The 12,824-nt window shown below is 42.9% G+C and overlaps 1 protein-coding gene across 1 annotated transcript in view; it reads left to right on the top strand.

Moving 5' to 3' along the window:
* The first annotated feature begins 4,622 nt into the window (after window positions 1-4,622).
* The window catches only part of LOC106807824 (nuclear protein localization protein 4 homolog), an 11,563-nt gene continuing 3,361 nt past the window's right edge, over window positions 4,623-12,824 (top strand). The window contains exons 1-9 of the mRNA XM_014810287.1: window positions 4,623-4,777; window positions 6,634-6,714; window positions 6,955-7,070; window positions 7,443-7,586; window positions 8,971-9,108; window positions 9,548-9,671; window positions 10,369-10,548; window positions 10,808-10,966; window positions 11,494-11,620. Coding sequence (XP_014665773.1) covers window positions 4,763-4,777; window positions 6,634-6,714; window positions 6,955-7,070; window positions 7,443-7,586; window positions 8,971-9,108; window positions 9,548-9,671; window positions 10,369-10,548; window positions 10,808-10,966; window positions 11,494-11,620 — 1,084 coding nt within the window. The 5' untranslated portion in view covers window positions 4,623-4,762. The remainder of the gene's footprint in view (window positions 4,778-6,633; window positions 6,715-6,954; window positions 7,071-7,442; window positions 7,587-8,970; window positions 9,109-9,547; window positions 9,672-10,368; window positions 10,549-10,807; window positions 10,967-11,493; window positions 11,621-12,824) is intronic.

Raw genomic sequence — 12,824 nt, 5'->3', positions numbered from 1 at the left:
AGAGAGAGAGAGAGAGAGAGAGAGAGAGAGAGAGAGAGAGAGAGAGAGAGAGAGAGAGAGAGAGAGAGAGAGAGAGAGAGAGAGAGAGGGGAGGACAAAGGTGACATTGTGCGTTGATCTCTTCGTGCATGCAGTTACTGTAGCCGCGAGGGTGTCTAAATAGCAGACGCACGGGTGCGGAAGTTTTTTACGTCACATTACATCGGTGAGCTTCCGAAAAATTTCTCAGACGTGCTTTCTCACGCTACGACGAGGTCAATGATGGGAGACTGAGAGATAGAGAAGGATAGAGCGTGCTTGGAAGGAGATAGAGAGAGCGCGAGATAGATAGAGAGACGCTGAGAAAGACAGATCCAGAAAGAGAGGGCGCGTGCGCAAAGCAGATAACGAATAGAGAAGAATAGGGAGAGAAGTGGGAGGGAGAGTGAGAGAGGCGAGAGGGAAGTGGAGAGAGAGTGCGCGCGAGAGAGAACGCGAGAAAGAGAGCGAGAGGGCGGGAAGAGAAAATGGGGCTGGGAGAAAAGAGCTTTCCTTACGGCTCGATAACGAAGTTTAAACTTTTTTTTTCCGTCCCATCGAAATCTTCGTACATCGGGGAAAGCAGCGTAATGATGCATGTAAAGGATTGACGAGCATGATCGACCCACCTAGGCCGATGAGCGGCAGGTAGACGGCTTTCCATATAGTTTCCATTCTCCGACACACTCTATAGCGCAACAAACCTCTTCATACACACTATAGCAGGCTAATACTGTACAGATATACACTATAGCAGACTAATAGCAATAGCGCTAGTGATCGTGATAGCGATAGCGTTAGGTCAGTGTTCTATTTACATACGCACGCACGCGCACACGCACACGCACGCACGAACGCACGCACACACACGCGCACGCACGCACGCGCACGCACGCACGCACGCGCGCACACACACACACACACACACACACACACACACACACAATACACGCGCATCTTAATGGCATCCTAGCGCGTGGGTATGTCGTTGCGATTACAAACTCATCATGAGATTATCGTCCACCGCGTGCACAATGGGCAGACGCGCTCGGCCTCTGTCGGCAGCGTCTGTCACTGGCGTCTGCTCGTATGACACGGCGGTACAGCGAACGATGTCAACGCTCGATGTAAACCAGACAGATAGGCGGATTGAACAAATTTTCTTTCGCGAATTTTACAAGTGGTCTTCGCGTCGAAGGAAAAATGACCTTGTTGTGCTTTATAGAGAGTGTGTGTGCAAGCAAGCGCGCGTGCGTGTGTGCGTGCGTGCGTGCGTGCGTGCGTGCATGCGTGCGTGCGTGCGTGGGAGCGCGCGTGCCTGCGTACTCGTGTATGCAATCGCCGCTACATCAAGTCGTTGACCGTCAACTATAGGAAAGAATCAGCGCGACTTTATTCATCAGTCTAAAAAGTCTTACATGGCGACGCTTCTAGACCGTGCTGCACTCACAGCCTCTCCTCTCTCAATATAACCCCTCCCCCCAGCCCCGCCACACCCGTGCACACGATACCGAAACACGGCAATATACAAACTTCGTGATGTCGCTAATTTGTTTTTGTCTCTCGCTGTTATATCCGGCAAACCTCGTTCTCTCACGCGGTGAACTAACCGTGACCGACTGCACCACTCATCCTGTGATGAATCACTCACATTTAACCGAATATACTCGTATATAATAGGTATATATATATATATATATATATATATATATATATAAAGACCTCAGATGAAGATGCCATCAACGTCATGCGCGTCACCTCGACCAGCGAAAGATAAACTATGCATTATGATCTACATTTACAGTAATCTACTTCTCGGGCTGTCACGCGTAATCGGTACTGGCGCGAGAAATTGCCTGGCTATGTCTACGGCTAACCCGAACATAAACAGAGGTTATAAATAACAGTCAACGCGGTGGTCGTGGCAGGTCCGACGCAATATGGCGGCCTCGGGTCGTAATTCACCTCTCGTTGAAATTACACGGTTCAGCCGGCACGCAAGAATCACATATCGGCTGCAACAGTGTAACTCCGTGATGAATGGAGTTTGGAAAATCAATTACATGTCCCACGAGAGTGAGTGCAAATAAATTATTACACAAAAGTAGATTATGGTAGAATATAAATTTTCTGTATATGGTCTCAGGTGCGCATCCTGTTCATTTCATATCTATCTATTGTATGACGATCTCCCTTGTGCCTTTTTATTAAAGCTGCTCTTACAGCAAATCAAAGGCAATGAAACATTCCATCTAGGCTTTGTAGACACATTCATATCGTGTTTGTAGAAACTTCATTGTTTTCTACTTATTCAAATTGTTATTCATGCATGTCTACTAAAAATGCATCACTGCTGATATGATTATACAATAGAGAGACTGTGTTCAGAATAAATCTGTCACTGATACTCTACAGGAAGCCCTTTGCAATTATTAAAGTCAGGCATCGTCAACATCATTCAATCAACATTTACGATATCAGACTGCTCACGAGTATATACGCTCCTGTGTAAAAAGTCAATTTCAACAAAACACTAGCTATACCTTCCGCCCGATACTAGGCATACGAGAACGTACGTCATAGCCTGCAATGCATAAAATTCCGTGCTTTCATGAAATCAGTAAGCACCGGTAATGTAACAGACGTCCGGCGATCTGGCCTCGTACATGTCACGTAATTTGTTTTGCATCATACACAGCTTCTTGCGCGACGCTAGCGCCAACTATCGGTAAAGAAATTTGTACATAGTTTCATCCCGCGTTGCGGGGAACTGAGATGATGAAAATACTGGACTCCCGCTTATTATTTTAAGAAAGCCGTGGGATCTAGGTTTTCACGTAAAACTACTCCTGCATATGTTCTCCTATTTTACACATGTAATGACAGCAAAAAAAATTCTTTTAACAGGTAGTTGGCACGCGCATAGACGCGTCTGGTCCTATAAACTATTATACGTTTTAAGGTGGATTATAAGATTAGCTGCCGTATAATTAATAACGTTGGTCATTGCAATCGATATTTTTCATATCAAACTACTTAACTGTATGTACATACCACAGGTCTATAATTTCTACAATAGTTTATATGTATATATTTCGTTTAGCTTCATACATTGCTTTTTGATTGCGACACTAGCGCCGACCATCGGCAAAGAAATGTCTGCATAATTTCATTCGGTGATGCGGGAAATCGAGATATTGCGATACAGATTGGGTTCCGTTTTATTGTCTACAAGAGCTAAGTCGATTCAGATTGTTCACGGAAAACTATATCTGTATATGTCTTTCCCATGTTAAATATATAATTTCAACGAAATATAATTTATTTTAGAAGATAGTGGGCATGCGAACGGATACATCTGATCATAAAATCTATCGCACGTTACAGGGATGTTTGCAAAATTTGCTGCATTATACCTAATAACGTGAGGTATTGGAATCGACATCCCCCCTCCCGACAACTCCCGACTACACGCTCACTGCCCATACATAATTTCTGAGAAAGGTGTAAATAAGTTTATTCCGGGACCAGGTTGTTGAGAAGTTTGTACTCTGTCTTATGATTAAAAGAAAGCCATGGGATCGAGATTTTTCAGACAAATCAACTCCTGATTAGGTCTTCTCTTTTTTGAATATATAATTTTGTTTAGCATATAGTATGCATGCGCACAGACATATGGTACATTTTAAGAAAGTTAAAATCTATCGTCATAGAGATTTTTTCCAACAGCTTACTGTTAGTGATGTTGCACGCTGACGTGAATGAGTGAGTGAGTGAGTGAGTGAGTGAGTAAGTGAGTACAGTGAAGTGATGTGATGTGAGTGAGTGACGTGAGTGAATGAGTGAAGTTGAGTTGAATGATGTGAGTGAGTGAATGAGTGAGAGAGTGAGTGAGTTGCAGTGAGTAAGTGACGTGGAGTGCCTCACCCGGTGACTCGTGGAAGGTGAGTGACGTGAGTGACGTGAGGTTGAATGTGATGTGGAGTGATCTGTGAGTTGGCAGTGCTCGTGCGTGATGTTGAGTGCCGTGAGTGAGTGAGTGAGTGAAAATTGGCGAAAATAAAAAATATGTAACCATGTGATTCGTACCGTGCTCTACAGTCGCAGATTTAGTACTATACACGGTATTTTGACGCGTGCAGAATACATACATAGTGACACAATGTAATAATTAAAATACAATTGTCTGCATCGCATAGTGTAAATAATCGTATAATGATAATCGCAATATAATAATAAGGATAGTGTAATAATCGCTTGCTTATTTGTGTCTAAACGTGCGAATCCTTTCAAATTCGAATGCTTGAGGTTCACCGGCACATTAGGAATATATAGAATAAAATATATGCAAAATAGCAGACGAAACCGGTCCATTGAGATATAGTGCCTCTTGTTTCTCGCTTTCAGTTTTCACTATCGCCATCGTAATTGAATTAATTTACGTGTAATCTTACTTGTTTAGCATTGCTGTTTTTATTATTACATTCTATTTAATCAAGCCCGTAATATTATCCAATGTTGGAAATAGCAAACAGCACCAAAATCCAACAATCAGTCGATACACCGGATGTTTACCAGGTGCTGTGTTCCGTTGTTTTTGTCATGAGCAAGATGGCAGCGCCCATAGCAATCAGCGGATGAGTCAGCGGTACAAAAAAATAGCACATTTGACAGCGAAACATCAGTTTCACAATAGCGGAAAAGCACAGTGGAGCAGTACCTTCCACTAATAAGAGGAGAGAATATGGGAGACAAGATTGTGAGTTGTATAAATACCGTAACTAATAAATATGCTGACAATGACATGTCATTCATAAAACAGCCCAAACGTTTTCGTAACATTCCTGTAAATATTTTTAGTCTCCACAGGAACGTTTCGTATAGTTTACTTCATAATCATTCTCTAACGGCACGGAAAGCACTAACCTATGTGTTTATAACATCAATGCGTTATGACTACACCTAATCTTTACAGTACAAACTAAGAGTAAGACTAAACCAAATGCCAAGCCTATGACTCAAACTGACTCGGTGACTGGTCCAAATCTTTGGTGTCCCATTTTCGGTTAGTGTGTTATATGCGGCACAATGCATACCTAAGAAACTATGCCATCTCCACATTCCACCTATGCCGCATTTCCTGCAGAAATGGAAGCAGTTTCATTGTAAAGTAGATGGGTAAAATGTATTACCTTGGTATTTTTAAGCACAAACTTCACACCTATGCGTAAATTATAGAGAGATTTTTGGCTGTCGCTTCGTATGACGTATGGCCAGCAGCGTTGATCGGATCCCCCTAAAATCATGTCCTCGGCACTGCTCGAAATAAGAAAAAAAATGTGGTTGTCCGGGTTGTCCGCAACAATTTCTGGTTGTCCCAAAAAATATCCCCAAATCTCCTATTTTCAATCACATAATAATATGATCAGAAAACACCCAAAAACAGTGGCGTAGCCAAGATTTTTAACAAGGGGGGCCAAAAACAGCGAACTGCACAAAAGAGTGGATGACTTAATATTTTACTGGCTCCTCCGCCTCCCTCTCCACACCCAACGGCTCCTCTACCTCTCAGCTCTGCAATTTTTTTTGGGGGTGCCATGCGAAAAGGCGCCATTTTTGTTGATTGTTCTCTGCTCCCAAGATATGTAATTGTTCAGTGGCGGGTCTAGGATTCCAAGGAGGGGTGTTAAAAAAAAGCGGGGGGGGGGTATGGGGGTCCTCCCCCAGAAAATTTTGGAAACTTGCTGGTTTGCTGGTTTCAAATCGAGTTCACCTCTCATAATCAGAAAACCTGACATATACCAGTGTTGGAAATAGTAGCTGGTCCCATATTTTTATATTATTCACGATGTAATTCACGATTTCTTGATGAGCTAGAAAACGCTTGGATTTGAAGTATGAAACTGAACATTATTGTGCCAGCTAGCCTACACCAGTTGGTTGGGATTGATTGTCAGTTCAGATGCAAAATATTGAAAGCAAAAGGTTATACACCATAGATTAATTGGGTACTATAACACGAGTATATAAGATAGCCGATTCGGTTTAAAGTTAGTGTTAGGGTTAGGTTTAGGGATAGGGATAGGGTTTCTTGGTTGTCCACCGGACAATGTCTCAGACTGGTTAGGTTGTCCGGCGCAAATTCTGGTTGTCTCGGACAACCGGACAACGCTTATTTCGAGCACTGCTCGGGCATGATGATGGAAAACTCTCTGCAATATGTGCATAGGTGTGAGGTTATTGGGTAAAGATGACAAGTTAATCCATTTTTATCCCACTATTTCACTGTACGGTAACATTAAATCCCTGCCATCTCTGCAGGAAATTAAGTTGATCTGAGGTCAACAAATGATGTAGTTTAATACATAGGTTGTGTGCAAGATCTAACACACTACCCTCATTTACTAATGGACTGCTTTATTTTGTATCTTTATGCACTATCAGTCCATCATTGTACTATTATATATATATATATATATATAATATTATTCACATGTTTCACACCATCTAGCTTGCTCTTAAGTATGATATCATACCTATGCGACCAGGGCTACATTAATTATTATATCTAACCTTAACTATAGATACTGGCATTGACAATGTTTACACTTACAGATAATTCGTGTTCAGTCATGTGAAGGCACAAAACGAATACAGACAACGAAATCTGAGTCCACAGACAAGTTCTTGGAGAAGGTATTAGCCAATTTTGTTACTTCTTCAATCGGCAGGTTGAAGCTGCTTTATATATGTAAGTAACGATAGAGATTTGCACTTACTGCAGGTCCAAATATGTAGAGATAGCGTACATTACCCTTCAGAGCAAAAAGCCATTGGGTAAACGTTGCATGAACCCTTAAATCTGTCTGAGAAGTACAATATCATTTTTTACGACATCGCACTGATTCATTTCTGACTGTGATTGTATATTTTCAGGTCTGCGCAGCATTTAACTTGGCAAGCTCACAGTATAGATTGTACACAGACAGAGAGAAGACCAAAGAAATTAAGCAGACAGCAAAGCCAATCAGCACCTTTAAGTATAAGCTGAAGTATGACCAATATAATTAGTTTTCAAGAGTGATTGATTGAATGTGTTAGGGTGTTTGTATGTGGAAATATGTATTTTCTCTCTATATATCTTCTCTCTGTCCCTCCTTCCATCCCTACCTTTCTCTCTTTCCGTCTCCCTCCATTCCTACATCCCTCCCTTTCCCCTCTTTCTATCTGTTTCTTTCTCTCTGTCTCTCTCTTTCTCCCCTATCTCTCTATCTCCCTATGACTCTCTCTGTCTCTATTTCTCTCTCTCTCTCTCACTCTCTTTTCTCTCTATTTTCTCTCTCTCTCTCTCTCTCTCTCGCTCTCTCTCTCTATCTCTTTTGGTTCCTCTCTGTGTTGCTGAATTTGCAAACAATATGTTGCAGACATGGAGACTTGCTATCTCTCGTAGTGCTTGACTCGCCACGTCCACCAGGGGGCGACAAGGGCATGCCTGTCATCGAAGATGAGATTGATGTGTTTCTCAATAAACAAGATGGCAAGGTTGATCGGGGGCCGGACCCTAAATAGTGAGCACCATACTAATGACTCTCTACCAAATGCAAATGTCTGACGAAATATCAGTCATAGTTTAAAGCTATAGCACCTATGTGTGAATTTGAGGTCCGAACCAGCTCTGTGGGTTGCAGATCTACTATGTTATCTCATGTAAATTTGACAAACCATTATTCGATGCCATTAGGCAATAATGGAAGCGCATAGTTATGTGTAAAATGGATGTGCCTTCTTCTCCTGTGAATGGTTAGGGGCAGGCTATCTGCTAATCTGCATGGTTGTGTGTTATCTAGTTATGTGGCGTATTCCTCGGTTGAGTGTTTCTGGGGTTCATCCCATTTGCTAATTAGTGATGCCATCTATTTGGTGGTGCTGATGGCTCCATGTCGTAACTGCACCCAAAATAACAGTCACGCTAAGTAACAATCCCGTCGTGCGTAGAAATATCGCCAGTCTGATGTCAGGTTTCACCGGAATAACTTCTGCCATGTAAGTAATGGCATTGTTAAACCTTACACTGTTTGCCCACATCTCTGTACAGTATGAGAAGAAGCGTGGTTCAATCCTATGCCCTCACAACTTTTATCTCTGTACAGCGCAGGCAGAGCATGATTTAGACCTATAGCATAAATATGGATCTTTCTACAGTGTGGTTAGAAGTGTGGTTTAGTCCTGTACGATACACGTAAATCTCACTACAGTGTGAGTAGAGGTGTGGTTTAGTCCCTATACGATCACATGTAAATCTCACTACAGTGTGAGACTGTGAGTAGAGGTGTGGTATTAGTCCTATACGATTACACGAGTAAATCATCACTACAGTGTGAGTATAGCTGTGGTTTAGTCCTATACGATACATGTAAATCTCACTACAGTGTGAGACTGTGAGTAGAGGTGTGGTTTAGTCTTATACGATACACGTAAATCTCACTACGGTGTGGTTTGAGGTGTGGTTTAGTCCTATACGATACACGTAAATCTCACTACAGTGTGAGTAGAGGTGTGGTTTAGTCCTATACGATACACGTAAATCTCACTACAGTGTGAGTAGCAGGTGTGGTTTAGTCCTAATACGATACACGGTAAATCTCACTACAGTGTGAGACTGAGTAAGAGGTGTGGTTAGTCCTATACGATACACGTGTAAATCTGACTACAGTGTGGTTAGATGTGTTGTTTAGTCCTATACGATACACACTAAATCCTACTACACGTGTGAGACTGTGAGTAGAGGTGTGGTTTAGTCCCTATACAATACAGCTGTAAATCTTCACATAGAAGGTGAGTAGAGGTTGTGGTTTAACTCGTAGCGCGCATATATCTACCCTCTACTATCTCTGTACAGTGTGAGCAGAGCCATAGTTTAACGCTACACCATATATCTGCATCTCTGTACAGCTGCCAGCACAGGAAGAGAGAGAAGTGCATTCACTGCACGCCGCTGGATCCGTGGGATGAGGGCCATCTACGGGAGCAGAACATCAAGCACATGTCCTTTCACTCATACGTGCGCAAGCTCACGTGCGGTGTAGATAAGTAAGTGTGTGCGCTGAGAGTGATGCTATGGCAAGTCACTGCGAGATATGCAATGATGACTAAATGTTGCCTGATTTTCCCGATAATGATATGGCTAGCGTACCGCAGGCCAGAAAGTTGAATACATTGCCCACCATTGAGCTAATGGTAACGTTCAGAATCCAATAACACAGTAAGTCTAGCACTAACCATAATGCTGACCCCATGAGAAGCAGTGAATTATTTAATTTGGCCTATTGGGCCTCATTGCTAGAGTCTTGGGTGCATCACAGAGGCACCACGCTTCATACCTCATGTTCAGGAATGACTCTCCATCTGAATGCAAAATGTGTTCTTGTTAAACGCACTGTTTACATGCGGTTATGGAACCATCGTTGAGCTTGAGCAGCGCCCGTGTGAGTGAGTAACGCGTGTCTGATGCACGCTGTCGTGTCGACAGGGGCAAGTTTGCAATGCTGGAGAACATTAGCTGTAAGATCAAGCCCGGATGCACAGAGCACATGCCCTGGCCAGGCGGAATCTGTACCAAGTGCCAGCCAAACGCAGTCACCCTCAGCTGGCAGGTGTGTATCTTTGCATACATATTATATAATACAGGGTTTATTCTGAGGGAAAATTAGACAAAGGAGGTAATGGCCAGTTTTGGAAAAAAAACGAGCATGATGTATTCAAAGGTGTGTCGTAGGCACGCATGCGGATACTGCAGGCGGATACAGGGGGAGAGAGGGAGTTCTGTGGGGGTGCATGGAGGTCTGGGGGTCTTCCCCTAGCAAAATTAAAAAAATGTGAATGTCTTAGACTGCATTTGAACATTTTCACAACGGCGATGTTAAATTTGACAACGGTGGTGCGCCACTGTGCCTCTTATGTATAAGAAACCCTGTAATATACACGATACATGTATTTGTGTGTATGTGTATCTACACATTTTATTACACATTTTGTACATTTTGTATTTACACAGTCGACAGGTGTGTCCCTGTGCATAGATATCCTATAATCTCCACGATACATGTATTTGTGTACATGTGTATTTACCAAGAATCAGTTTAAAAAATATTAATATACAATGTGTGTCGGAACACTGTCCAAACTATATACCCGCAATGAGATAATGCATTATTCACTCAACCTACACATGTGCCTTCACTTTTCTGGCAGTTAATTTATTTGTCCTGGAAATGCGAAAAGGTATTAATTTTTGACCCCCGTGTCATCTTGACCGCGTGATTCTAAACGTAGAGTGTGCCGCTGTTGCAGCCATATCGCCACATCGACAACGCGTCGTTTGAGAACGGCCACGTCGTCGAATGCTTCCTTGACTTCTGGCGCAAGTCTGGCCAGCAGCGCTTCGGCTATCTGTACGGACGATACGAGCACCACAAGGACGTGCCGCTCGGAATCAAAGCAACCGTCGCTGCCATCTACGAACCGCCCCAGGTCGGCTTCACTTTGCAAGCCTTAACTTACTTTATTTTAACTTGTTTTGCTTTATTTTCAATTCTTTTTTTTTCTTTTTTTAAGCCTTAGCTTTATTGAGGTAATATTACGGCGTGTAAGGCAATTCTGGTAGGTGCTGTTAGAGCCTGCTGTATGTTATGTGGTTTCAGATAGTGTAGGTAGTAGGTGTAGAGGTCTGGGTGTACAGTTAAATCTTGGATGTTTCTTTAGATGTCATCCGTTTCTAATTGTGCTGCAGATTGGCACCGATAGCAGCATTGAGCTATTGGACGACGACCGGGAAGAGGCAGTCAATCAGGTGGCCAAGGAGCTTGGTTTGGTCAGGGTTGGCTGCATCTTCTCTGATCTCGTAGCCGACGACACACGCAGGGGCACCGTGAAGCATTTCAGGAATATGGTGAGTCAGCTTACGAATCCGTACAAAATGAATTTATACAACGAGTCGCGGTAGGTTTTTGACATACAGCAAAACCTGTGTGGGAGGCCAATGAAGCAAAAGTGTTCTTTGTAGACAGGTGTTCAGTGTTTAGAGGTGTTTTCAGTGTATAACTACCACTCAAGGGAAGGGTTTTTATTCTGTAGAGGTTTCCACTAATACAAGTTTGACTGTAGTGTTAAGTCGAGTGAGTGATACATGTTTCCCACTGTATCTCTCTCCACCTTTCTTTTCTCTCCCTCACTCTCCCTCTCTGTTAATTCCCCTCCCTCTCTCTCTCTCTCTCTCTCTCTCTCCTCCTCTCTCTCTCTTCTCTCTCTCTCTCTCTCTCTCTCTCTCTCTCTTTCTCTCTCTCTCGCTCTCTCTCTTCTGCCCCCTCAGCATCTCTGACTTACTATGGGGTCGTTTCAGTCTCCTGTTTCTTTTAAGTGTCCCTTACTACTCCATTGTTTAGCACAGACTAATTGAATCTCATCATTTTGTTGCAGCAAACACACTTTCTAAGTGCGGAGGAAAGCATCTTGGCGGGTCGTCTCCAGAACCAGCATCCGAGTCCGTGCAAGCTGTCTCCTGATGGCCACTTCGGTTCTAAATTTGTCACTATTGTGATATCAGGTGATGCATCCATAAACCTGACAGCTCCGTGTTAGATATTCGCACCGCAGATTCACACTGCAGGGTTATGTGTGTAGGAACATGACAGCTTTGTGTTAGATCGTTTATGAACAGGCGAGCAGTCTCGTATGGTGTGTGCATGAAAATGGCTGGTAGAGCAAATTGTTGTGTAATAATAGCTACCGGTGTTATTTTCGACTCGAAAATTCAGCACAAGCATTATCAATCCTTTGGGCCTGTTAATATTCCTAGTCACCGACTACTAGTTACCTATATATGTCGTCCATTCATCCTCAACACCCTATCACCAGGTGCCAGCCATGCACTGTTACTATGCCTACACTAGTCAGGGTAAACTTTAGTTACCATAGTTACTATCATGAACATATCCATACAATTATACTGTGTATCTATACATCTTTATATACAATCATCTTTCAACACGTCTATTTACATAATTATTGATATATGTGCAAATGTATTGTATAGATATGTTCGTGTTACTGTTACGTAGTGCAACGAAAGCTAGAGTATCCAGAGCTATATTTGTAGGAAGTAAACTTTTCCCATAACAGAAAAGAACTGGCTCATATTTTTCTCAACATTCAATTCGTTATGATAGTCATTCTTATTAACTACTGTTCTGTTTCCTCCACCCTCTAATTTGATATATTTAATTGTCATTACTTACTTAGTCATTAATTAGCACAAATTGAACTAAATTGAATCTTAAAGATAGCATCTTCACACGTTCAACACCACCGCTACACAACCGAATGACGACATCTACCCGAACACAGACAGCAGTTCCCGCATACCGTGAAGAAGACATCGGGGACATATTGTTCGTTGGTCGATTCGCGGATGTATCCCAGTTCGGGGGCGTCCTTCGTCGGAACCAGGATGTCGTCCCCCACGAGCGCCATGCACTGGTTCGACACTTGGTAGCCTTCCATGTGCACCTGGTTCTCCTTGTCACCTTTGCGTGGAGAGCGAAACCGGACCACTGATCGAAAAAACACTGCTTATTATTACATCCTTATATGCTAGTCATTTCCATAGTCAGTCCCTCCCTCTCTATCCAACTGCGAACGACCTCTAGTGACCTTCTTGCTACCTCTCTCTCTCTCTCTCTCTCTTTCTCTCTCTCTCTCTCTCTCTCTCTCTCTCTCTCTCTCTCTCTCTCTCTCTTTCTCCCTCCCTC

Source organism: Priapulus caudatus, unplaced genomic scaffold (genome assembly GCF_000485595.1).
Source record: "Priapulus caudatus unplaced genomic scaffold, Priapulus_caudatus-5.0.1 Scaffold236, whole genome shotgun sequence".
Taxonomy (NCBI): Eukaryota; Metazoa; Priapulida; class Priapulimorpha; order Priapulimorphida; family Priapulidae; genus Priapulus; species Priapulus caudatus.
Note: the sequence above shows the minus strand (reverse complement) of the source record. Positions and strands in the feature narration are given on the sequence as shown.